We start from the raw sequence: 25998 nt of genomic DNA on the forward strand, positions 1-25998 counted from the left end.
ATGGCGCTTTCGAAAACAGAAAAGACAATTACTGCTTGTAGTAATCTTCAGATTTCTTCCATTTCCCGAGAATGGGCAGAAGATGCTTGGAATTCTGAATTTTGTGAGTCTCAAGGGTTTCCAGAGGTCTTGGAAAACTGCATGATTGACCGTGGATACTTTGTACGGGAATTGAAAGAGCTGTTGTTGATTTCAAAGCAGTGGACAACTTCTGTGAGCCAAGACGCTTTAAATGAAGGTGAACTTGCTGTAGAAGCTCTGTATTATTTTGCATCTGAGTTGGTTCATCAGTTTTCAGTGGATTCGAACGCGATCATTCCCATCGGTGCGCCAGACGCATTCCCTTTTTCAGGCTACTATTAACAACTACTTTTTAGAAATTTAAAAATACTGCTGTTCACTGCCAATGTCCAACTTAACCCTGCCAAATAACTTTTAGTTCTTTTATTTTGTACTCCTCTTTATCGGTTATTTGTGTGATAGACAGGAATAAGTTTTCATGAGCTGTTTCTAAAGAAATCCTGATTTTTTTTTCAGGCTTATGGAAGGTTCTTTCAGACAACAATTTTTCACACAAAGTCTTGATTTCTTTGCTCCACTCATTTATTGGATCCTGTGACAAGGTGAGAGCTATTACTCAATTGTATTAACTCCTAGAAGTGATTAACATGTAACTTCTCCCCATAATATCTGGACATCCACCAAACAGAAAATGAGAATACTCAAACTTTTCAGATAGAAGTGGTGATCTTGATCTAAACCCAAATTTTTATAAAGCAGCTAGATGAGAGAATGAACAATCATCTTGGGAGTTATATGGTTCAGGAAGTATTTTTGCCTGCTCATTAAGGATTTGATTATGTCTGATGGATGAACAAAACCAAGTGATATTTGATGATTCCATACTCCCAAGATCTGTTTTGTACATCAAAGTGCTCTCCCTTTTAGGAGACCCCACTGAAAAAAAGATTTAGAGGGGAGCAGGGCATCTAAACAGAAATTGACAAGGGTTGTGACTTGAAATGGTTCTGCCAGTGTGAGATTTATACATACAAGTGTTACCCAGTTTTCAAACCTTACATCCACTACAAAAAGCCTTCATTTGAAATTTAATTCAAGATAAAGAGTATTAGGTGTTTGTTTCAGACGGAAGGAAATATTAGTTTGTTCACTACGTGGTACCAGAGAACACTTAAAGAAAACATTCAATGCAGCAAACAGTAAGCTGTTTGTAAACATTTATTTCACACAATTTTTTGCGCAAACGCAGATTTGTCCTTAGACATTATTTGTTCCTTGAAGCTCACAGTTTTCCTTGAGCTTGGCTCTTGGAAAATTGTCTGCATCTTGGAACAGATAGTGTCAACAGATGAATTTCTTTGCATATTTTTGCACCAAATGGAGGCTATTGTTTATTTAGACATAACAAGTTGATTTTTGTACTTTGTGTAGACATCAAAGGCTGGACCTAAACTGGAAAGCTGTGTGTTAGCAGCTAACATTTATGTTGTTTTGGTTCAAATACCAGGTGAGGAAAATGTTAATTATTAGAAATGAAATGGGTACCCTTAATTAATGCCTTCTTATGAATTAGACACCTCACCAAGCTGCTTTCTCTTGACTTATAGTCTTGAATCGTCAAAGATTGTGAATTGGGGAGGTGGGGGAAGGGAGGGTTGAGAGGTTACAGAGGGCTTGCCTATTATCTCAGTGGCATAGGTTTTGATGGTCTTCATTATTTCATTTCATTAAATTTTTATGATGAGCTTGAAAGAATGGCATTATTTTTCTCCAGGGAGTGGAGCATACAAAGTTTTCCATCCTTTATTATTCCAGAAAGCTTTGGATGTGTTGCGTCTTTGGCCTCACAGAGGTAGGGAATTGTTTTGTCAAATGATAGAATGAGAAAGACAGTCAGTTTTGAGTTTTATCATTAAATGAAGAAAGTTGTTACTAAATGTTTCTTTGTAATGAACATGGCAACTGAAAAAAATATCCAAATGAATGAGGGGGTGAAGTTTCTAAAGAAACTGTGGTGGTGTGTCCATGGGAGAGTATAACAGGGTAATTAAGTATTTTCAAATGCCACTGCCACTGTACAGACTTTCAAAGCTGACATGTGCATCAGCCCTTTGTCAGATCGAAACCAGCCGTTTGCTCTGATGAAGGGCTAATGCTTGAAATGTCACCTTTGAAACTCTTTATGGCAGCCAATTTACCCTATCAACCAGTTGATAATTCTAAATTACCATTAAAAAAATCACTTTTCAGCCATAAGAAATTGAACTTCAGACCTTTGAGTTTCATGTGCCAGTGCTCTGCTGCTGTGCTTAGAGAACTTGATAATAAGTTTGGCAAATATATGAATATAAATTTATGTATGAGATCAGATAAGTGTCTTGCATGCTACTAGAAGATCAGCTAAGTTGAGAGCTTGTGTGAATGAATGGAACAAAGAAGATAGTAAATCATAGATTTTTGTCAAGTAAAGAACAAAAATGTCACTCAATTACTGTTTTAAAGGTGCATTGATGGTTTTCATGTATCAGTGCTTCATTTGTTCAATACTTCATGAGTGTTATAGGGTCTTGCAACTATCATACATGAATATGTTGAAGTATCTTCATCTCCCTGTGAAGATTTGGTTATAGCATTCAAAAGTGGAGAGAAAGATCTGTGTGAAAAATCAGGTTGAAACTGATTAATCAGGAATTATATGAAAACAAATTTTACTGACCATAAATTCTGTAGCTATCCTTCTCCTTGGTGATTTTGCATCTTTTTGGTACCATGAACAGAGACAAACAAGAGGAAGAGACAAGAAGGGGCATTAACAAAAGGTCGTAGAACAAAAGCAAGACATGGAAGAGAAGGTAGAGATAAGCAATGAGCTATATGCTTTAACCATATAGTTTTATTGTCTAGGTAAGAGTAGTCTTGAAAAGGACTGTTGTCAGTGGTAGTGACTGATGTTTTGACAACCATGGCAGAAGTCATCTTCATTGTTGTCCCCTAAGGATGACATCAGGCTTGATTCTGTGGGATATTGATCGAATGAAGCCTTTAAGTGCTACTGTGGTTCTTTCTTACTTTATTAACTCTGAGCTTTCGCCGTTCTATGGCATCATCAGGGATCCCTGATGATGCAGTAGAACGGCGAATGCTTGGAGTTAATAAAGTAAGAAAGAACCACAGTAGCACTTAAAGGCTTCATTCGATCAATATCCCACATCATTACAACATGCTACTAAAGGACACGTTCAAACGTTTAGGCTTGATTCTGATGAAGACTTTAGCGAAGGTGGTTGAAATGTCATCACTGCTACTGATAACAGTCCTTCTCAGGACTTGACTGGGATGATCAAACTTAAAAAATCTAGTGTCATTTTTGCAAGCGAGTGCTCTGTATTCTCTTTGTGATTTTACAATAGTGGATGGCTGGGAAGGGAAATAAGTTTGTACCAAGGGGGGTGAGTGACATTCATAAGGAAGGAGAGAGGTAGGGTGGGGTGGGACTATAGAAATAGTGTTCTCTAAATCTAGAGTGTTCTCTAAATCTAGAGTGTTCTCTAAATCTAGAGTGTTCTCTAAATCTAGAGTGTTCTCTAAATCTAGAGTGTTCTCTAAATCTAAATCAAACATGGCTGGTTGAAAAAATGATGGTGAGCTTGTAAGGTTAGGCTACCATGAGCCTCCAGGAATCTATCCTAACTAATTGTCATGATCCCCTTAAAAGCCAACTGGAAGTGCAATTTTCATTTCAGAAAGTGATGGTGATTGCATGGAAGTAGATGCTGCCTCTGATGATGATGATGACGACGATGGCAGTGGCAATGAGGATAATGAAATGAGTGGGCAGATTAACACTGAACAAGCCAAGGCTAATGTTAAATTCAAACTGTTATCATTAATGCAGGTATGTGCAAGTTTATGGTAGATCTCTATCATAAAAAATTAATTAAAGGTTGCTTATCTCTACCTTCTCTTCCATGTCTTGCTTTTGTTCTACGACCTTTTGTTAATGCCCCTTCTTGTCCAAAATATTAGGTGAAAAATTAAATAATTTGTTATACTTATTTTAACAGCATTGGTTATAATTATTGGAATTTTTTTTAAGTTCCCACCCCTGAGTCTTTAACTGGTAGCAAAATTCTTGTATTTTTTTTTGTTGTTCCTTTTTGTGCTGTAGGATGCAGTTGTACTATTAAACAGCTACTCCCTCAAAGATTCTGAGCAGGTTGCCCATCATGTAATTCAGTTGTTTGTGGAAACTACACGTCAGGATGTTGAAACAATTGAACAAGTTGTATTTGACTTTCCAGGGTTAGTTCCACTTCTTTTAATCCAAAGTTCAGAACATGTACTACTTAGAAATAAAATAAAGTGTTTTCTTGATCTCAATAAGGTTTGATTGCACCTGTTTGATTGCAGGGACCAAATTTATTCCATTAAGTCTATTGCTTCATTGGCCTACTTTGTAAGTATATTTTTGTCTTTTTGTATCAGTTACATGATAACAATCATAATTTTCAATTTTTTCATTCATAACCAATTTAATCATAACCATTAAAATGTCCTCAAATGTGATTGGTGCATCTGCTGCTTCATTTTGTACTTACACTCTTTAAAGTTGTGATCAGACAGTGTAATCAGACAGTTAGCTGTAATCAGTCAGTTGAAGCAGCCAGTCATAAGTCCATTCAGCTAAATCCATCTTGCAATGTTAGAAAAAGTGCATGCTTGAGTTTTTCATGTATGAGCTCCAAAAAACAAGTTTAAAAGCATGAAAAAACACTCCAGAGGGGGATATAAAATTTTTCTCAATACTTTTCAAATGTTTCTCATTTGCCTTTCACATTTACACATTACTTTCCAAGTAATTTTTTTCTCATCTAGGATCAAAGTGGGCAACCCTGAGCCCATCTTGCCCCCCCTTTCCATGTAGCCAATCAGAACACAGTATTTGCTTTATATTGCCCCCTGGGCACTGCTAGCAATATAACAATTTGCTAAGAATGGGTGAGCTCATGATTTGTGAGTGCATGGTGGTCATTTACATCTTGTTCTTCGAAAAATGCTTTTGGACTGAGATGATAACCCTCTTCAGCAGACACATATTTGAAGTTCAACTTTTGCCTTTTTTTAAGGGTCTGAGGGTCATTTGCTCACCTCTTCATGGCGATGTTGGAACAATCACTCACACTGTAGGTCCACAGTTTTTGCTATTAACAGTTTCAATGCACAGATCTACATGTATAAATCAATTTCTAATTATATCTTGGAAAAATAGCAGAAAAAGAAGCAAAACTCATTAAAAACTTTGCAAATCAAACATTTATTTTCAATGATTATTTTCTGACTATTGTAGGTTTTTGAACACTTAATCTCAAATGTTCTTATGGTGTTTGGTGGAGCAATTGCCAGTAATGGAACCATATCGAGAAATGTCCAGAACATCAAGGACCAAGCTGTTGCATTTATCTGGTAAATGTCAAATATATGTTCAATACATGTTACAGCTTGTTTGCATTAGAGAAGGAATATAAACAAGAATGGAAATCATCTGAATTAAACTTGCCGGCCTCACTTGGAGGGAAGGGGAGAATGCTCATGGAAAACTAGGGTTGGATATATTAATGTCTGTCAGCAAGGCTTTATAGTTTACTGTATGTAGCAAAGTAGATGCAAAAAACTGCAAAGTATGGTTAAACCTTGATTGTATAGACTTGTATGGACAGAGCTGAATCGCCCAGAATCATCCACTTTTTTTGCTTCACTCCTGATCAGCCAGTGGAAAATATTCACAGATGACAATCACATTTTTTGATTTTAGCGTTCAATTTGATTCATATGCTTCTTCTGTGCTTTGATATTCAGCTATTTAGCAAAGAAAGAGACCAAAGAGGTGCTGTGTTCTGTAGAAGTTCTTGTTCAAAATATCTTTACCAGTTGCCCTGAACGAGCAGAGTACAGAATTACCGTGGCAAAGGTAATTAGACCAGTTACAACTTAATCAGTCTGACCTGGATTTTTGAATATATTTTATCATCATTTGATGAATTTTTTCATACCTTTTTATTAGTGGAGAACCCATTATTTGACCAACAAAAATAATTTGCCCTGCACCATGCAGAAAGAAAATTATCAATGAATTTCTTTCTTTGTCCAACTTTTCTAGTACCTGCACCCAGAAAACTGCAAGAGTTGATCTATAATTTTTTTCTTGTCTTGCAGGCAGTAGTTGATATCATGAAAATTTTACCAGTTAATCAGTATGCCAGTCTTGTAGAATGGATTAACATGTACTCCAAAAATGACAAGGTATTGGTCAGAGATTTGTATGCAACTGATTAGCTGACATGTTGCTAACCCTCCAGATCATATCATATATTCTTGTACAGTTTCCATGTGTGACACTGTGAATCATAGCTAGGTCTCCCACTACCCAGGAGACTTCTTACAGCTGTCTGTTTAGCCTGTGAGGAGGCTTTTGGGTTTCAACTTGCGGCCTCTTTATTGGGTGCCACTGTCTATTATGGTATTGTAGCCAATTATGGAAAAAGTTATTGAAACTCCTAGGTATTGAAATGAAGATAATGATGATAACGATAATAATGATGATGATGATGATGATCTCAATGATAATGACAATAATGATGACACTGATGATAACAATGATAAGGATAAAAATGAAGATAATAATTAAAAGATTAGTTGAACTTGAGAGAAGATGAGCATATTCACTGAGAGGCAGGGAGAAATACTTAAAGGTTGAACCAACAACTTTCAAATACAGCAATATACAACCTTTTGAGGGTAAGTTAGTTTTATCAACTGGGTTGACAACATAAATTGGCTAGTTAGTGTAAAGAGTTTTAAAGCTGACATTTCAAGCATTAGCCCTTTCATTCGCTCTGACGAAGGGGTAACGCTCAAAGTGCTGGCTTTGAAACTCTTTACTGTGGCCAATTTATGCTATCAACTCAGTTGATTATACTAAATTACCCTGTTAAACTCTCCCACTGACACAACCTCACAGTTTCTTTGGATACTATCTCAAGTATACAACCTTTTGGCCTCGCTGCCTCTGTAGTGAGGTGGACAGTTCTTTAAGAAATTGGGCCACACAGATTGTGAGTAATGCAACAAGGATTTTCTTTTACAGATAAGTTACAGGATATTTGCTTTGGATGTGTTTTCACTTCTCCTAGTTGAACCAGAGAGGATTCTATCAGATGGTAAGGGAACATTCTGAATCCTCTACAAAGTTATTCAACAAGGAAAAATCAAAGATAATGAGATATGTGAAGTATAAGTAGCCAAAATTGCTAAGACATAATTTTTTTTAATCAGAAAATTTACAAGATGATGACAAGAAAAAACTTCTCAGCAAGAAATATCTGTTGGACATCATTATAGCCAGGTGTTCTGACAGGGCACCAATGTGAGTGTAAATCAAGATACTTTAAATCCTTGAAAAAGTGCCAGTCCCCTCTATTAAGTACCTCCACCAAATAAACTGCAGCTTTAAGAAAAAAACTAACTACTAATGTAGTTAGTGTGGTTGGTTAGTTTGGTTTGATCTTTACATTTGCCTGGTCAAGGATATTTGAAGTCCTTTGTTCAGTCAACAAGTCTAATGCACTCTTTCAGTTCCATCAGTTACTTCAAGATGTTTGGTGGGCCTGTCAACAAATTGAGATGAGATTGATCTTCCATCTGTCAGTTGGTCGAACATTGTAACAGTTAACCCTTTCACTTCCAAGATCTCAATTGTAATTCTTCTTACTGCCTACCATATGATTACTGTGATGTTATATTGGAGAATCTGGTATTGGATCAACTAATAATCCCCTAATTGTTATCTTTTTTAACTCTCATCCCTTGTTTGTTTGATCTTGTATTAATATTGTAAGGAGAAATTCTTTTTGGTCACTCTTGGGATTGAAGGGTTAAGGTGTGGTTACTAGGAAGGGGATGCTGAGCAGTGACAGGCTATCAGCAGTCTGTTAGGACTATAGCATACTCCTGGGTGGTAAGTTTAGGCCCTTAGAGCAAAGAGTCTTTCCTAAGAACTAAACCCAATGAGCTGGCTAGGGCTTCAACCTGACTCTCTCAATCATTGTTCATCTAGGAAAGATGGCATTGTCTCCCACATAATACCAAACAAATTACACTTTCACTTGTATAGCACCAAGAAACCACAACACTTTTCCTTAGGGTTTAAAGTCAAATATTCTATCACAAGATTTTTTAAATTGATAAACTGCTACTTGTTGACAAATTTTGATGCATTTCTAAGTACAATTCATTGTTTTATTCAGGGTGCGTGCCAAAGCTCTGCAGTACTTTGCTCAGTGTGCAACATTAGAAAACAGTGCATTAGTGTTGAGAGTAAAAGAAGCAATTCATGAACCACTGGAGAGTCCAGCAGAGGGGACACCAACATTAAACAGACAAGCAAATAGTGAGTCACTGAAAAATTCTGCTGTAGAGTCTTACATTAACATTATGTTAATTGTTTAAATTTTTTTTTTTCAGGTAAGCAAGCAGAGACTAGGAACATTGGTGTGATAATAAGGAAAAGAACACGTGATGAGAAAGTTGGAGTTCGCAAGGCTGCTCTGCAGGTTTGACTTGTCATTATTTTGTCCAAAAAGTTACATATTAAAAGTTAATATTCTATTTACACCTAACTGCAGTAATGCTGTCAAAAAAAATGCCAAACAGGGAAAAAGCCAAAATTGAATTTTTGGTTATAATTTTATTTTTTTTAACTTATTGAATAAGTGCTTGACATTTATGAACAACATCTATTTGAAAGAATTTTTTGTGGAAATTCGGTGAAAATTGTTTAGCTGCTGTGTGGCTGCCCCTGATAAGTTTCTTCTACCACAAATCACGATGTATTATGCCTGTTTATTGATTTCTTTATCATTTTGAAGGCTCTAGAAAGTGTAATCACCCTTAATCTGGATTCCTTGGAGAGAGTGGTAAGTAACGATGTTACTACTTCTAACTAACGGAATATCCAATGATGACCATCCCCACACAACATCCACTTCTTAACTGTTGCACCACTGAATGTTCCATTTAGAGCTATATGAAAAGCTTAATTATAAAAATTCATTTTTATAATTAAGCATGATTGGTTCATCCTCATGATTTGTTGCAGGACAGACTAGTAGGTGATGTTCTTACCACATTTTGATGTCATCTGTGCTCTTTTACTGAACAGACCCATGGCAACATGCATTGAATCTATTTGTTAATCTCCTTCAGCTGGGGGAAATGGGTGACAGCTCCCTTTGAACAGTGACAACTATTAACAACCTTCATTTTATTTTTGAAAAAGAAAGAGAAATGTTTCCAAGAATAATTAGGGTAGCTTTCAGATTCTTTACTTACTTGGTTATATTGAAATTTACCACCCCAGCTATAATCACCTAGTGTGAGGTGATTATAGCAAGATACAATACAATCCTCAACCAATCAGAGTGTGTGCATCTCTATAATCACCTAAGAAATTGCACTAAAGCAAGATAGTATGTCATCACCTCAGTAATTGTCTAATTTGTTTTTTTTTTTAATTTCAGGATGTGTTGACTCTCCATGATTGCTGTATGGATCCAGCACTTTCTGTCAGAAGACAAGCTATGGTATCACTAACCTCCCTCCTACAAGAGAGGCCCAAGTGTACAATGGTACACAGGTATTAACTCTATGTACATGCAATAAGTGATGTTCTAAAAAACCTGGAGCTGGTGTACAACTACTTTTACTTAACTTCTTGATAGTGTTAGACCAGTCTGGCCTGCATGGCAAGTTTCCTCTGAAGGTCTGTCCCCAACAGCTATAGGAGGAGGCAAATGAACCCTTCAACTGGCAATACTTGATTCCTAATTTTTTTTCTTCCAGCCGCCTTTATTACTTTTTCTTTAGAATGAGTTTGTAAAATTTAGCGTAATGTCAAAATTGCACTCTGTAACTCTGTGGATAAGTTTGTTTATTCTTGTCTCCAGTATGCTCGTTGATTTTTCAATTGCTTCTGGAGGTGAAGGGTTATTATGGAGGACACTTCTTTTATGGTAATAGGGTGACACTACAAAGGCGGGTAGCTTCATCTCTTAAAATTAAAGCTTTGGGAAGTCTTAGTGACAAATAGTAGATGGATTTGATATTTGGATCTTTGAGGTGAGGGAGTTAACTGCACATATCTGGAATTAATTGTATCAATAAAACAGTTGTATAAGTTCCTTTAAAAACTCAAACTATGCGCTTATGTGTATTTTATTATATGTAGTTTGTGGCTGGAAGGAGTGTTGCCACTTGTTATGGACAGAGAAACTACTGCACAAGAAAAATGCTATCAAATACTAGAGGAAGTGCTTCTTCACAACATTGTTCCTCTCTCAAAGTAGGTGGCTGTTACAACTTAATCAGTTTGTAGATTACAGTGTTAGTTGTGATCAACAGCATCCCAGATTGGATAAGAGTCAAAATTTTATGACTTCAATGATCAGTGCCTTACGAGGATTTTTTCTGCCAAAAGTTCAAGAAATGCCATCAAATATCCACAAAGTTTTGTTATGTGGTAAAAGGCATGCTGAAGCTGTTGTGTGGTTGGTTCATGAACTGGTTACATCTTTTGCCATACTTTTTGCCACATAAGCTATCAGTAGCAATAAAGAATATCAGAAGGGGGAAAGTTCTGGTGAAACAACAAGTTAAAGGTTCACACCCACATGGTATTGAACTTTTGTTCATTTTGGGAACTTCGTTGTCAATAGGTTGAAAACCCCAGCTTGATAATTGAGCTAAAATTTCTTGTGAGGAATGCCATTGGCCAATCTCAATGGTGAGATTTGTGAAACTCATGGTTAAACTGGCTTTAAATGCTTGCCAGCTAGGTAATAAGATTGATAAAATGACACATTTTGTTGATTATTATTCCAGATCAACAGGACCATATCACATTCTTGCTTGGGACCTGCTTGATATTGTTGCCAGCCCATCAGGACAAGAAGTCAGGCAAGTGATATGATGAAATGATATCAGTATGTGACCTGACCCTGTAAAGCATGCCTATATCTTGGGAAATATTTCCACATATTATCTATTGCTGCCTTTGTGCAATTTTTCGCTGTTCTTCCAAAACCTGGAAAAGACCCAGTGGTGCAGAGCTGTCAGTAGTAGCAGTTAGCAGAAGTACTGGTATGTTAAGCCAGTATCTTTACCTATGTTGCTTCAGTCTGACGAATTCCCTGAACAATTAAAACACATATATTTCTTCATTCTTTCCAAGCATTTAGATGTTGTTGTTCAAACAATTTTTGTTTCCTGGATTAAAATTTGACAAACCAGTTTTATTTTGTTATTTTCCTTTGTCCCTAATTATGATAAAAACAATGTGAAAAATGTAAACAAAAATGAAACTGCTTTGAAAAGACATCTATTAATACTGGCCATTGACTGCTGTATATTATTCTTTCAGACGTTATCTTCACAGTGCATTTCAACACTGGTCAAAACAGACCAAACTTTCTGGAAACCTGGTCAAATCACTTATAACTCACATTGATACTGAGCATAGTAAGGTATGAAGTTCATAAGGACATGGCACACCAGAAATGTTTGTCAGGGTGGCATAGTTTTTTGTTCTCCTTGAAATTCTTCTTGTTGTACACATTTTCAGGCAGCATGGCTTTGCTTGGCAGCAATTGGTTCATCATCAAACAAACTTGACCATACCTTTGTTGTGAAAAGTTGGGATGAGTATTCGAAAGGAGTAAAAGGTACAAGTTAAACTGTCAGTTAACTTCATTTTGATTTTGAAATAGTGTGTAACAGTTAACTATGTAATAGAATCTTGCCATACAACAATGTGTATATGACTAACATTGCACTGAGTTTAGATAGCAACAAACAATTTCTTTAACCCTCTACACTTGAACATCAGTGTTCATACTCTCCATACTCCTCTCTATTCATTTCCTTTGGTACTGACAGGGAGAATTTGCTTAGCAATCAAAGCTTCTTAGGTTGCTGAATATTTCCTTTATTCCCATGATATTAATGAATGGTTCAGCAATATTTCTTTAAGGAGAAATTAGATGCTGTTCACTCAGGGTTGAAAGTGTTATATGTACCCATTTGACCATGATTGCATCAATTCTGAATGTAAGTTTTATACTACATACTATAACTCTCAAAGGCTCAAACATTTATTAAGCAATCCCCAACTCTCACTCCATCCTGTTGATCTGACCATCTGATTAACCATTTTTCCACAATCAAATCAAAAGAGACAATCTCAGTAGTAGACATCTTTATCATCTTTCTCTCTTTTCTGGTTTTTATTTGTCAGATTATGACATAGAGACATTATGCAGAATCCTGGCAGTGTTGGGAAGCTCTGCTTCCTTTCTTCCCTCCACAGTCACTAGTGCCCTAACAGGTATCATTTATTTCTTGAAAATAACATAAACTGTATTTTTCTGTTGCCAAGCTGTGGCCATATTAGTGTCAGAGATACGAAGACAAGGAAGGTTATATATTCTAATTAAATATGCTGCATCATTGTCTCAATTCTTTACTTTCATATAAATTTGTGTTGCTTTTTTTATAGCTGATCTGCAGCGGAAGCTTATCACATTTGAGTGCCCACCTGAAGTCATTGATGCTATTGTAGCCACCCTATGCAAGGTGTGATGCATGTATATCTCCTGTTTTAGACCTATGTCAAATGCTCAAATTTCAGTTTGTTTTTGATTATTATCAAATGAGTGACAACTAGTTGCAACATTAAGACCCTGGAATAGCTGAGCACCTCTGTGATTGTGAAATTCCCCAGCCTCACCCATCAGAGTTATTAGTGTTAAAGAAGTGTTAAAAAAGACTCTTACTCTTAAACTGTGTCAAGAAATTTTAAAAGTGAAGGAGATGTTAGCATTTTGTTACTAACCACAGTTATTAATGCTGCTGAGTGAATTTTTTTCTGGATGAATGCCTTTGAGTTGCAATTTCTATAATCTCCTTTGTGATTTGTTTTCAAACAAACAGTTTTTCTTATAAGCATCACTGATGCATGTGAAGGTTGATGTTTCCTCTAAGCCCAACTAAAAACAATGGCATGCTTAAAGAAATCTTAATCCTTGTTTAATGTTTTGCAGCTCAATAAAGGACAACTGCCAGAGGAAAGGGTGAGCCATAGTCTTTTGTAAAGTTATGGAATGATATTTCAAAAAAAGTATCTTCTTTAAAAGGGTTTTGAAGTGTTAACTTTCATTAGTTCTTTTCACTGTTTACAAGTCTTTCATTTTGTAAAGTTTTCATGTGTGCATATGTATGCTACTTAATCAAACTCTTCCCAATGGAGCTTTTTAGTGCAATACAAATGAATGAATAGAAAGAATTGATTTTTTTAAAATCCCAAATGGCAGGAGGTAGACCAGTTGGCTATATACAAAGCAAATAGCCAGGAAATCGGCCATTTTACAGTTGTGTACTTAGTTGCCAACCGTTTGATTTGTAGTGAGGTTGAAGGTGACCTTGTTGTGATAGAGACCAGTAACTAGTTAGAATGACAACAAAGTAATTCTTATTTGAAAAGCAGCAAGGGTTGTATCATAACAAGGTCACCCTTAGCCTCACTCCTGTTCAAAGGCTTGGTGACCAAGCATGCAGTTGTCATGGACTATACCAGATTACAAGCCAAGTACCATAGCCTCTCGGCCATACTGCTACCTCCTTTGATGCCTGGAGGTAACCATTCCCCTCCAACAGAAAAATAAAAAAGGGCTGCTAAATCCTAAAATTCCACATTTTTTTGCTTTCAGAACTTTCTTGTGTAAATGTAACTTTTGTTAGATGGCCTGATTTTTCATTAGGAAACTGAAACTCTAGTTTTTGATGCACCAGTTACAGCAGATTGCCTGAATTATTTGTAAATTATTGTTTTCAAAGGGAAAGAGTGATCATTGGTGTTCTGATCTACTGAAAGCATCAGAGGAATTTCTTTCCAGTGTAACATTAAAACAGGATTGTATTGATGAGGAGCGTCTTATGCGGCATTTGTTTACTGTTGGAGCTGTAGCCCAGGTTTGTAACGGAGATTATGATCATGATACTTCAGAGTGCTGACGTTATCTTTGGTACTGGTAATCTTCTCCATGTTTCAGTTGAGATTTGCTCAAAATTCTTCTTGCTTATTGTTGTGTATTCATTAAGTGGAGACACTCTTTAATTGCTTTCTTGATTCTGTCTTTATTCATCGATCAACTTTCTAATAAGCTGGTACAGTCATGTTACTTGATTAAAGTACTTTTAGATCATTCAGTGATCGCACAGTGATATTACTAATATTGATACAAGTACATTTAATATGTTCTCTTTAAATTTGTAAGGCCCCAAAATCATCCACTGCTATACCATGCCATTTAAAATGCAAATCTTGTTTGAGTTTCTCACGAGCTCCTTATGAAATTTTTGAAGCAATATGATATGTTATGCCAAACTGACCGATTCTAACATGTTGATCTAGAGGGCAGATTGCCTTCATTCTTTTGCTGTAGATAGAACTTTGTACAAAGATTATGCAAATTATTAGATCAATGTGACAATGGCTTCAACTAGGTTTTTTGTGAAAATTGCTCACAGCTAACACCTACCAAGACAACAGAGCGACTGTTTATGTTTGTGGAATCCATGCTGATTTCTCATGGCAATAATCAAGGTTGGTATGAATAATCATCCTCTCTATTTGGCTTGGAAACAGGTTCAGATGTTACCTAATCAATGTGAATTGTAAATGTGAAAATTTTATTTGTGTTGGCTCTTTCCCTTTCAAGACCTAAACATCAATTATCTGCTTTGTTTGCCCTACATTTCATTAGTATTACCTCTGAAGATCTTTTTTTAATTATTTTCTTATTACTCTAATCAACTAGATTTTTTAATGGCAACCATTGTATGATTGAGGGACGTCGTAAGGTGACGTTTTGAAAAAATGAGCTTGTAGCCCTGGCTATATGGATCATGTATACTTAAAGCATATATGCATCAGTCATATAGTGGTTGATACTATTGGTTGACATGTAGATCAAATGTGGGTCAATATATGAGGCAATACTGGACTGACATATCAACTGTGTATTAGTGGACATTTTGACCAACATCAGCCACATCTTGACTGACATGCACATCAGACAAGACTCTATCAGCACATGACCAATACTTTACAGACACTCAGCTGACACTTAGCTGATACTTAATCCACATTAGGCTGACACTTTTGTCACTCAGTGGGCTATTGTTACTGAGCTCTATCTTCTTTACTAGCCCTTCAAAACTCTTCTTTTGTGTCCCCTCTGCATAATGGAAAGGGGGTAAGAAACGGCTACCATTCCAGAAAAACAACAGTTAAAAATACACACATACCACCAACAGTCCACCAATACAGTGCTGCATGCTCACCTGATATGCTACCAATTGTTGATCGCAGTGTAACAGTCAAGGTTTGGCCAAGTGTTGACCATCATGCCAACCCAGTATCAACCAATTGTAGCAAGGGAGCTAGGGTCTATCTAGTTGAATAACATTGCAACCAACAGCCAGCCAACTATCGGTCAACATCTCAACCGAGCATTGACCAATTCTTGGTCAACATGTAGACTGATAGTATCAGTTGATACTCTACTGACAGGTGCCTTAACTACACATGATCCAGCTGTATTACTGTTCATCTTAGGACATAGACATCATCCTTCAAATTTAAACCTGATTCACATTGTGGAGAGTTGAGATTGGAAAATGTCAGGAATGGTCACTGAAATTCACTGGCAAAAGATGTCCTTTTTTTTTTTTCTAACTAAGATAGCTACTTACTAGCCTCCCTCCCCTCCCCTGTTAGAAAACACACCTGGCCATAAGACAGGGTTTAAAATTATGAAGAGGCTCTAATGATGTAATGAAAAATTTTCTATACCCCCCCACTTTCTCTCAAATTTAATGTTGATAACTTTTGTTTCCTCAGATCCTCTGCAGAAACTAAATCTATCACCTCCTGTAAAGGCTCATGTATTTGTGACTCTGGGTAAGTTCCATCTTAAGCCATCTATTAAATGTGTATCACAATTTAGAAAGATCATGGACCAGTTTTTACTACTGCTACTGGGTATAAGTAGGGTTGTTGCAAAAGTCCTTTGTACTCTAGCTGTTCAAGATTGCAGCTTTTGGTGAGCTGGGGCTTTCTGCATGGGGTGTAAGGACATACTTTATTTTTATGTCTCCATTAAAACCAGTGAATCATAGCAAAGCTGTTTTTGTCTTTTTCAGGAAAATTGTGTCTTCAGAATGAAGATTTGGCCAAACAGTGCATTGCTACTCTTGCAAGGGAGTTAGAAACTTCTGATGACCCAGCCATTAGGAATAATGTTACAGTGGTGATGTGTGACTTGTGTGTGAGGTACATTAACATTGTTGTAATATTATTGGTGTGATAGAATATCTTTTGACACTTACATTTATTATTAAGGAACCCTTTCCTTCCCTGCTTCCAACAAATTATTAGAAGCCGTTTTCACTTGTAATCTACTGTCAGTAAATTAATGCAGGGTTCTCCTCTCAGAGGCCAGAGCAGAACCATTTTCATCATCCAAATTTTGAAAGTTGTACTTCTTTTTCAGATTTACCAGCCTTGTTGATCGGTATGTTCCAAATATAGCTGTATGTCTGAAAGACAGCTCATCACTTGTGAGGAGACAGACACTGACTGTGTTAACCCACTTACTTCAGGTAAAACGCATTTTCTACTAGTGTTTTGTTTTATTGTGAATGATTAATGGAGACTTCTACCAAAATAAAATTTTACATTATAATATTTCATGCAACATGTGTACATACCATAGTTTCAATGTCTTTTTCCATCTTATAATGAAAGAGGCTGTTGCACTTAAATGCAATATTTGATATACAGCAGTTAACATGCTTTTGCTGTCAAACAGTGTTTGATGATAAAAGAATGATAATTATCATATTCTCTTGTATATCCAAAACTATGCATGGATTTTCATTATAGGAAGACTTTGTCAAATGGAAAGGTGCCTTGTTTTACCGCTTCATCACAACAATTGTTGATGAAGACCAGGAGATAAGGAAATTTGGTTTGTTTACTTTTATTGATTTTCTGTGAATTAAGATTTAGTCATATCTGAGCTGTGCAATGGTAAGGCACCATGGATGCCACATGTCAGGGAATGGTCGGGAATGGTAAGGGGAGAAAGACATTCCCTCAAGGTCAGGGAAAATAATAATTTATTTGCCTTTGAAAGAAGTCATAAAATGTCAAGTAAATTGGACCTCATTCCAATCATCTTTTCTTGGCATCGATCTTCATGATGAAAGTTGTTATCAATAATATTTCAGTCTTGCAATCTCAAGTTGGTTTGAGAGTGAAGTTGTACTTTTTCTTTTTCCTTCTTTTCATTGTTTTCTAATATTTATTTAATGTTGAAGATGTGGGAAGTGTTTAGTGCATTTCACACACTTGGTTTTTTTTTTCGGATTGGTAGAATATTACATGTTAATTAAATCAAATTGTACAACAAGCTGTTTTGGGGTGTGTTAGAAAATCAATCCTTCTCCACATTACATCAAGGGACTATCCCTCCATCAATTCATTTACACTGTATGTGACCTGCTGATAGCACATTGAATAAATGGATGGAAAGAATGGCCTATTAAAGAGGCTCTTGATTGTTAAACAAGTTCTCCTTGTTAGCCCCTTAGGAAGAATACAGAGAACAGTATGGAGAATATGCATACTGATAGTAGGGTGTAAAGGAGAAGCACCAGTGATTATTTGCTGATTACTGCCCCTCTTTTCTTTGCAGCTGAATTTTGCCTTGTGCACCTACTTTTGAGCAGACATCCAGGCATGCTTTTCCAGCATTTTGTGGAGTGTGTGTTCCACTTTAACTCCTTTGAAAAACACCAAGGTACATCATAGATAGAATGCATTAAGAATGTTAAACAACGTAGGCTTGTTTGCTGGCAGCTGGTCAGAAAAGCAAGAGTGCGCTCCCTGCCCCCTCCCTCCCCTCCTTCTCCCTGAAGTCTGTCAGAATCAAAGACCAGACTTGAGAAAATAGCTGAAATCCAGCTTAGAACAACCTTGCATCATACTTTTTTACTCTGACTAGTTTCTCTAATTTTTGGGAGTGCAACCTCCAAATGAATTTAAAACAACATTATCTTTGCTTTACTGATTTTCGCATTTTTTTGCAAAGTAATGCTTGTTAAAGAGTTCAGCTTTCTTAACAGTTTTTGTTTTTCAGCATCACTTGTTAGGAAAACCTCATATTACACAGTGGCTTCTGTGAATAAGCCATCATTTAAAGAAAGATCTTGATTTTTTTAATGGGTTTCTCAAGAGGATGGGGAGGCATTTTGCAAATTATTTGAACCAACAGTAATCAGTTTCTTTGGAATCTTTTAAACACCTTCAGTATATAACAAGTTCCCACAGACAGACATGGAGAAGAAACTGTTTTCTCTTAAAGGATATCAAAATTCAGGGTGGGTTAAACAATTTTTGTGATTTTTTTATCCTTACACTAATTTTCAAGACCCATTGACATGCACAGTCTTGAAATTTGGATAGTATTTAAAATGGATTTTTCTGATACATTAATTATTACTTAATTCCTAGATCAGATCTTAAATCTTGAATAAAGGTAGCCAAAGTTAAAATAGTTAAATTACTCTGCATAATCAATTAAATTACCTTGTAAAATTATTGAATGAATCAGAAAATTTGTTAATTTTTAAACAGTCTCTCAACAACTAAATTAGATATTCTGCTCACTGAGGCCAAGTGACCTGAGTTATGAAATTGAATCAGGACTTCAGAATCTGAAAAGTAAGAAGTTCAACATGAATTTGGAAAAAGTCTTGAAAGTATTTGAATTTGCACACAAAATCTGATAGAGCAGGACTGTGAGGATAAAACTTAAAATAATGGTATTTTCAAGGGTGTTTATTGGCCAATGAAGATTGTAGAATTTTTTGGCCACCATGCAATAAGAATTCTCCAGCTTAATATTGATGGCGTGGACTCCTTTTTATTCCAATGTGGAGTATAATCCTCTGTTACTACTGCTACATTTCTTGATAAAGACTCCCATCTTTTCAGGAAACGCTATACAATTTATCAATTTATGCTGTCCCACATGAGCGATGAAGGCCGATTCAACCTCACTGGAAAGCTTTGTCAAGAGGTGTGACATATTCCTGTCATGAGATAGTCAGCTTTTACTTTCAATTTTTCTTTCCATGAATCTCTCCTCTCATATTTTATCAGCCCAGACATGGTTTTGTGTGCTTTTTTTCCTCTGATAGGTACTGGGTGGTTTTACTGATGGTGATATTACCTTGGATCCAGATTCAGCTTCTGTCCTCAAAGATGCTCTTTTAATTTTGAGCAGCAAGGTAACAGTTACTTCTCACTAGCTTAACATCCTTCCCCAGCTGTGTCTTGCTATTTGTAGTCTCTAAGACTTTGTTGAAGCTTATATATGTAGAAATTTTGTTGAGGTAAGGGGTTGCAGTTTACTCAAAAGTCACCTTGTAATACTGTGTCTTGATTGCAGAACATTAAACTGTCCTCAATGAAAGCTAAAGCGGCTGAAGATCTTGCTGATGAGGGGGATGTGGCAGGAGCTGCTATAGTTGAAGCCAGGAACAAATTTCTCACCCAGGTGACTGTCTATGCACCTATTACTTTTGATAATTTATTCTGAGAGGTTTCCTTGGTAAATATAACACATAATTGTAATTCTCACATTGATTTTGCTTTGTTTCCCTTCAGGTTCTAAAGAAGAACATGATTGAGAATATTATACCCATCATCATTGAGCTTAAACACATGGTGAGTTCCTCCTGAAGATCTCTACTTCTTTAACCCTTTAACTAGTGATTTCATAGCATTATGAGTTTAAATTTCTTGTGCAAGCCCAATCAATTTCATAATCATGCTGTGCTACATTTTTTGTTTTTCTAAGTGGTTAATTGGCATTAAGTAAGAGGAAGTAGCTGGGTTCTCACCTTTAAACTTTAAGGGAAGAAAAACAGTTTTTAATGTTATTTTCTCTCTTAATCCAGTTCTTTTGATGCAACTTGACTGGAAAATCATATAGTGATGGCTGGCAGTTTAAACAAGAGATAATTCCTAAGAAAATCAGAATAATGTGAATTTTTTATCTTTTGCTCTGACAAAGGGCTGAAGCTCAAATGTCAGCCTTGAAACAGTGGCCAATTTAAATTGTCAATTTAGCTAAGAAAACCAAATAATCTTGTTAATCTGCAATGTGTTGACATTTGAACTCAAAGTGCCAACACTGATTATAAGAGATAAACATGAAATAAATTGACTTGAAAGATTATTCTTAGTTTTATTTCAGTGTCTCCTCTTTAGGTGACCATTTGATACAGCTTAAATTAAAAAGTGATTATGAGAAAAAGGACTTTGATACCACCTTTTACCAGGTAATACAGGGTGACTGCCTAATTTGGGTTTGACTGTTCTTATCATGTAATGTTTTGTTGTTTTATGAAAGCTTGAAAAGCAGCATTCCCCTTTGCTCAAGGACCTGATGTCCTGTTTAAAAGAAGTGATGAAGGATTACAGATCTGAGGTACAGGAAGTGCTGTCAGCTGACAAACAGCTCGCCAATGAAATTGAGTTTGATCTCAAAAGATTTGAGGAACAGCAGAAAGAACGCGAGGAACAAAGACGAAAGCAAATCACTCCAAACAATTCTCCTCAGGTATGAATGTTTACACACTCAGGAAATGATAGGGCTTTTTTGGTTGAAGTTCTAGTCTCCACAGTCTTGAGATACAAAATGAATGAAGGGTTTTGTTGAATGTGGAATTACTTAGACCAAACAAGTTGAAATTCATCTGTTTTCATTTTTTAAATTTCTGTACTAACAATTCCACTGTTCAAGTTTTTTGTTTCAGTCATTTTATATTCTGTTCTTCTCATCTTTTCAAGTGCAGGGTTTTTTTTTTGTTAGTTGCTACTTAATAACTATTCACAGAAGTAGAGGTGGCTAGTGTTGGATATTTACTGAGCTGCAAAACAGCAAGATAAATATCCATCAGTAGCCCCCTAATACTTAGGTTAGTAGTTGTTTTAGTACATACTAGGACTGTGAGATGATATAGTACAAGAAGATGATTTAAACTCATTTATTCCTGCAATAATTACATTCAGATTGCAAATCTGATGCTCATTTCTCAGAGGTGAATAGCAAAGGATATTCGGAGCTTGAGAAGCCAATATGAGTGGGCCCACAACACTTACACTTACCGCCTGGTTAGCTCAACCGCCGCCTGGTTAGCTCAGTTGATAGGGTGCCAGTCTGCTGTGTGGGAGGTCAAGGGTTCGAGCCCCAGACCGGACCAACACTCAGGGTCTTGAAATAACTGAGGAGAATGTGCTGCCTTTGTAATTACATCTGCAAATGGTTAGACATTCTAGTCTTCTCGGATAAGGATGAAAAACCGTAGGCCCTGTCTCCTGCATCTTCAGTGTTACATGGTAAGCAGGGGATGTTAAAGAACCCACATGCTTGTCGAAAAGAGTAGAGGACGTAGTTCCTGGTGTGGTGGTCTATCTCTCCATGTAAGGGTCGGACAGGTGGGTGGGTGAGATAGTCGCCCTATATAAGCTGATGTCCGATCTCACCCAATAGGGAAAGAAAATTGTGAAATTGGTCCTGAAAAGCCCCAAGGGGAGTGTCCAATTACAAATTACAAATTACTTTATCCACTGTTTTAGTACATACCATTCTCCATCTCAGTGAGTAGTTGTTAATTATTTATTTTTGCCATGATGAATATAAGGTCAGCACAAGACAGCCTGGTTCAGATGGAAACACTCCTCAAGCAGCAGACTTCGTTGCTCCTCAGCTGCGAAGTGCAACACCCTCACCTAAAAATGGTAAAAGCTTGTATAAAAATCAGAAACTACTTTCTGCCAAAAATATGGTGTAGTTGTTCTAAACATCACAGACTACATTTGGATACTGTTGTCAGCTGTCAGTTTTAATTATGATAATCATTGTTTTTATACAAGAATTATCAAGATGGAGGTTTGTCATATCTCTGGAGGCTGAAGTGAATGATACAGTCTTAACATAGGCTCAATAATTCTTCTTAATTACTGCGCATAAAGGGATTGCAGTAATCATTTACTGGTACTATTGCCGTACTGCAAGCGTGAATTAGCTAAGTGCTGGTTGCAAAACAGAACTGAGATAGCAAACCAATATGGAATGAACCATTAATTAATCATGTGATTGTGGATTTTACTACAGGATCCAACAGGCCTAACATCACACCTCTTACTGGTGCTATAAACCAGCTGCAGATCAATCGACGACACACCCTGGCTTCTAACCCCAGTCTGATAAACAATGCTCTCAAATCCAACCTTACTGTTCAGATCAGTCCGCTGCAAGCAAAGCGCCGATATACCCTCTCCACTGCAGCTATTTTAAATTCTGCTCGCAAAGCTGTGGATCAAGCTCATAAGGTTGCAGAACAACAAAAAAGGAGGAGTATCAGCTCAATGGGTAGTCCTCATGAGAATAGTGCTGTTACAGATGCACCAGAGCAGCGCACACCTCTTAAGCCCACTAATTCCAGGGCCTTTTACAGGGAGAATGAAGAGCGTGCAGCCAGCACTCCAGAAGGTGAGTGGTTGGTATTTTGGCAAAGATTTTGAACTAGGCACTTGACAAATGAATTCCTGTATTTGTTCACCTATAAGCCAAGCATAGCTTTAAGCCAAGACACCAAACTTGAGAGACCGGACGATGAGTGTAAGCTTGTTAAATATTCTGAAAAATTTTTGCATATATAAGCCAAGACCCAAGTTTCTCAGAAGGAGTTCACCTTTTAATTGGAATTAATCTTTTGAAAGCATCTTTCTTTGGAAATTTGTACAATTCAATTCCTTAATGAAGATCTGAGTGAAACTCATTCTTTGGATATACTTCTCCTAACTGAGTTAAAGGTCCAAAAAAATAGCTTGGTTTACAGGCAAATAAATATCAATGGTATTTGGTTATAGTCGTACATGATACATTTGACCAGAACTGGAATTTGTTTGTTTATCTTGGTGAATTTATTTTTTGATCTTTTTATTCCATTTATTGTAGGCGAACAAAGTCATTTATCAAGGATTTCATTTTGTGTGAACACAAGTGCGACTGCACCACCACCATCTCCCATACCAACATCATTACCAATCCGAGTTTATGCACAAGGCAAAGGTTGGTCTAGCATGCTGACTGTATTAGTAAGAATAGTTTTCTTCAGAACTTTTTTCAATCCTCCTACTGTAAAGACTTGAAAGCAAATTTTCATAATTGATGACCACACATTTTTTTGTTTGTTGGTAGAGAGTATTTAGTGTTACATTCATCCAAGTGATATTATCTGGTTGATGATTGTCTAAATTTTCATTTCCTGTCAGCATGAGGGTGTATCAATTTTGTGAGGAGAATTTGAATGGTGTTCACCTTTGGATTTAATTGTTTAAGTAGTCTTTCTAGAGCAAAGTTAATTCAAACATCTAAGAACTAACAAATAGCTTTGCAAAAATTGATAGTGGGAAATCAGATGACAAAGTCGGTGACAAGTTACATTCTCTCTCTCTCTCTTTTCCTTGTTTAACCTTTTAACTCCAAAGATCTGATTGCTAATTCTCCCCTCTAGCTGCTACACATTTCCTTGTAAATTAGTTACCAGTATGTGGTGTTTCTTGTAGGTCAAGTTAGCAACTTGTTAACCCAATTCTCATTACCTGTTTGCTGGATAATGTATGGATATTATAGGGAGAAGTTACATGTTATTCACTTACAAAGAGATGCCTGAATGTTATATATTAAGTCACAGAAACTGTTAGCTTGTAAGATTGTGATATAGTTGGAACAGATTAGTCTTTGCTTTGGAAGTAGATTGCTACTAGAGGGCAGCACTCGTCAGAGGCCATAAAAGACCAGAAACATGCAGTCTAGAATTATAGACTGAAATGATGCATGAAAGTTAGCACATAAAGTTTCAAGAAACTGGGATGAAATATAAGAATTTGTCAAAGAAATGTAGTAGAAAGAGCTTAGTGTAAATTAACAGGAGAATACATTGTAATAGACAAAGAATTTTGATGTGCTGGTTGCTTCATTTTATCCTGTTTATTTCAGTTGCCCCACCCAGCTGGATAGAAGGCAAGGTTGATGAAGGTAATGATGGAGATGAAGAAGAAAAGGAACAGCAGATTATCTGTTTGATGTCACCTGAGCAAAAGTAAGATGAAAGAGAAATAAGTCGGTAATAATTATAATACATTAGTATGATGTTAAAATGACGTGGAATATGTATATTACTTACTCTGGTTACCCAGCAATAGCGCACCAGCGATTTGTCAGGATACCTTGGGTGTGGGCTAAGTGTTGAATAACCTTACTAGTATCCTATGCCTGTAGATTCCTGTAATACTTGACTACTTCCTTTCGTCAAAACTTGTTTGAATAAGCTCTGGAAGTCATTGCTGTCAACTTTAAAATATTTATTTCCATTACAAAACTGTAGTTAGAACCACAAGATTCAAATACTAAATGCTGCCTATGGTACAGTGCTAACCCAACATACCTCAATGTTTACTGTATACTTTTTCATGATTCACACAATTATTTTAAACTGAATTTTACAGGCCTCCAAAACCAAGGACATGGAATATCAAATCCCCAGTAAGTTTAATTGACTGCCAGTATTTACTGCATGATCTCAAGGAAAATGCTTTGATAACCAGTTATTAAGTAATGAAATAGACATGTATATTAAACACTAGAGAATTTTCTCTGAAAAAAAAATTTGTTGCTAGAACCAGTGGCAACATTCAAACTAGTTTAAATTTTGTTACAAAACTCCTCGGCACCAAACAATATGACTTGTCACTAGTTCATGACTTGTTCCAGGACTTGAAACCAGTGTGTTGAGGCTTTAAGCACTCTACTCCCATGGGTGACCAAGACAGAATTTCTCATCACAATATCAATGTAATATCAAACAGACAAGTGATGAGATTTAAGAAGAATATCAATGAGGGAATTATTAGTTGATCTAATACCAAATTCTCTGATCTAACATCATAAGACTTGTAGGGCAGACAGTAAAGAGAATCACTTATGAGATCTTGGGAGTCAAAGCTAGGGAAGAAACCTTTTATTTAAATTGATGTAAATAACTCTGTAGGTATCTTTAGTGACTTTGTACATATTCTCATTTTATTGTTACCTTTACTTTACCTAAAAGCCTTGCCTTGCTGCTACCTTTGTTTCACAGGATACCAAAAAGCTGGCTTCTAACAACAAGGCAGTTAGGGAACCACAAAATGATTCAGTCTCCAGAAGAACAAGATCGCGAAGACGAAAGTGAGAATTTGGTGAACTTTCCTGTAAATCAATGCCTTCATTTTTATGTTCATAATTCAAATTAGTGCTCAGAAATCAATTGTTATTGCTTAAAAATAACTCAGTGAAGTGACATCTAAGTCAAACTCAAAGTCAAAGTAAATTGAAGTAAAATTTCTCAATCTAACAGTTTATGCAATTTTTTTCAAATCTGTAATGTCAGCCTGGGTAGTTTCCATTCTCAATTCTTCTGGTTGATCAGTTACTCTACTCTCAGCACTTTTGCTGGATAATGTTGTTATGATAAGTACTCAATTAAAAGGACATGATTCATGGGCACACTACAGAAGGAGAACTCTTGCATGATTGCTCTCTTGTGCATGTTTTTCTTAGTTTCTTGGCAAGTGTCTGCCATACAGGCTATTTTAGAATTGTAAAAATAATATTTTCTGAATTTGTAGATTTAGTATTGTAGCACATGCAGTAATAAAAAAAATTCTTTGAAATGGTTGGTTCT

General features: G+C 36.3%; 1 protein-coding gene across 1 annotated transcript; it reads left to right on the forward strand.

Annotated features, from left to right (window-relative positions):
- LOC131797969 (condensin-2 complex subunit D3-L) lies at window positions 1–25987 on the forward strand. Its single transcript, XM_059115633.2, has 44 exons — window positions 1–238; window positions 538–623; window positions 1453–1528; window positions 1796–1873; window positions 2799–2873; window positions 3765–3916; window positions 4190–4323; window positions 4432–4477; window positions 5148–5204; window positions 5369–5484; window positions 5878–5989; window positions 6235–6321; window positions 7166–7238; window positions 7354–7444; window positions 8325–8467; window positions 8542–8630; window positions 8946–8993; window positions 9597–9712; window positions 10304–10417; window positions 10957–11031; window positions 11495–11597; window positions 11696–11795; window positions 12368–12457; window positions 12629–12705; window positions 13173–13202; window positions 13966–14100; window positions 14659–14734; window positions 16034–16093; window positions 16336–16465; window positions 16686–16794; window positions 17078–17162; window positions 17892–17996; window positions 18507–18576; window positions 19193–19277; window positions 19399–19488; window positions 19650–19757; window positions 19868–19927; window positions 20616–20825; window positions 21910–22006; window positions 22383–22760; window positions 23229–23342; window positions 24273–24375; window positions 24782–24818; window positions 25414–25987. The coding sequence occupies exons 1-44, from the start codon at window positions 1–3 to the stop codon at window positions 25504–25506; spliced, it is 4551 nt and encodes a 1516-aa protein (XP_058971616.2). The 3' UTR covers window positions 25507–25987.
- The last annotated feature ends 11 nt before the right edge of the window (window positions 25988–25998 follow it).

The sequence above is a fragment of the Pocillopora verrucosa genome, chromosome 3, assembly GCF_036669915.1.
Source record: "Pocillopora verrucosa isolate sample1 chromosome 3, ASM3666991v2, whole genome shotgun sequence".
NCBI lineage: Eukaryota > Metazoa > Cnidaria > Anthozoa > Scleractinia > Pocilloporidae > Pocillopora > Pocillopora verrucosa.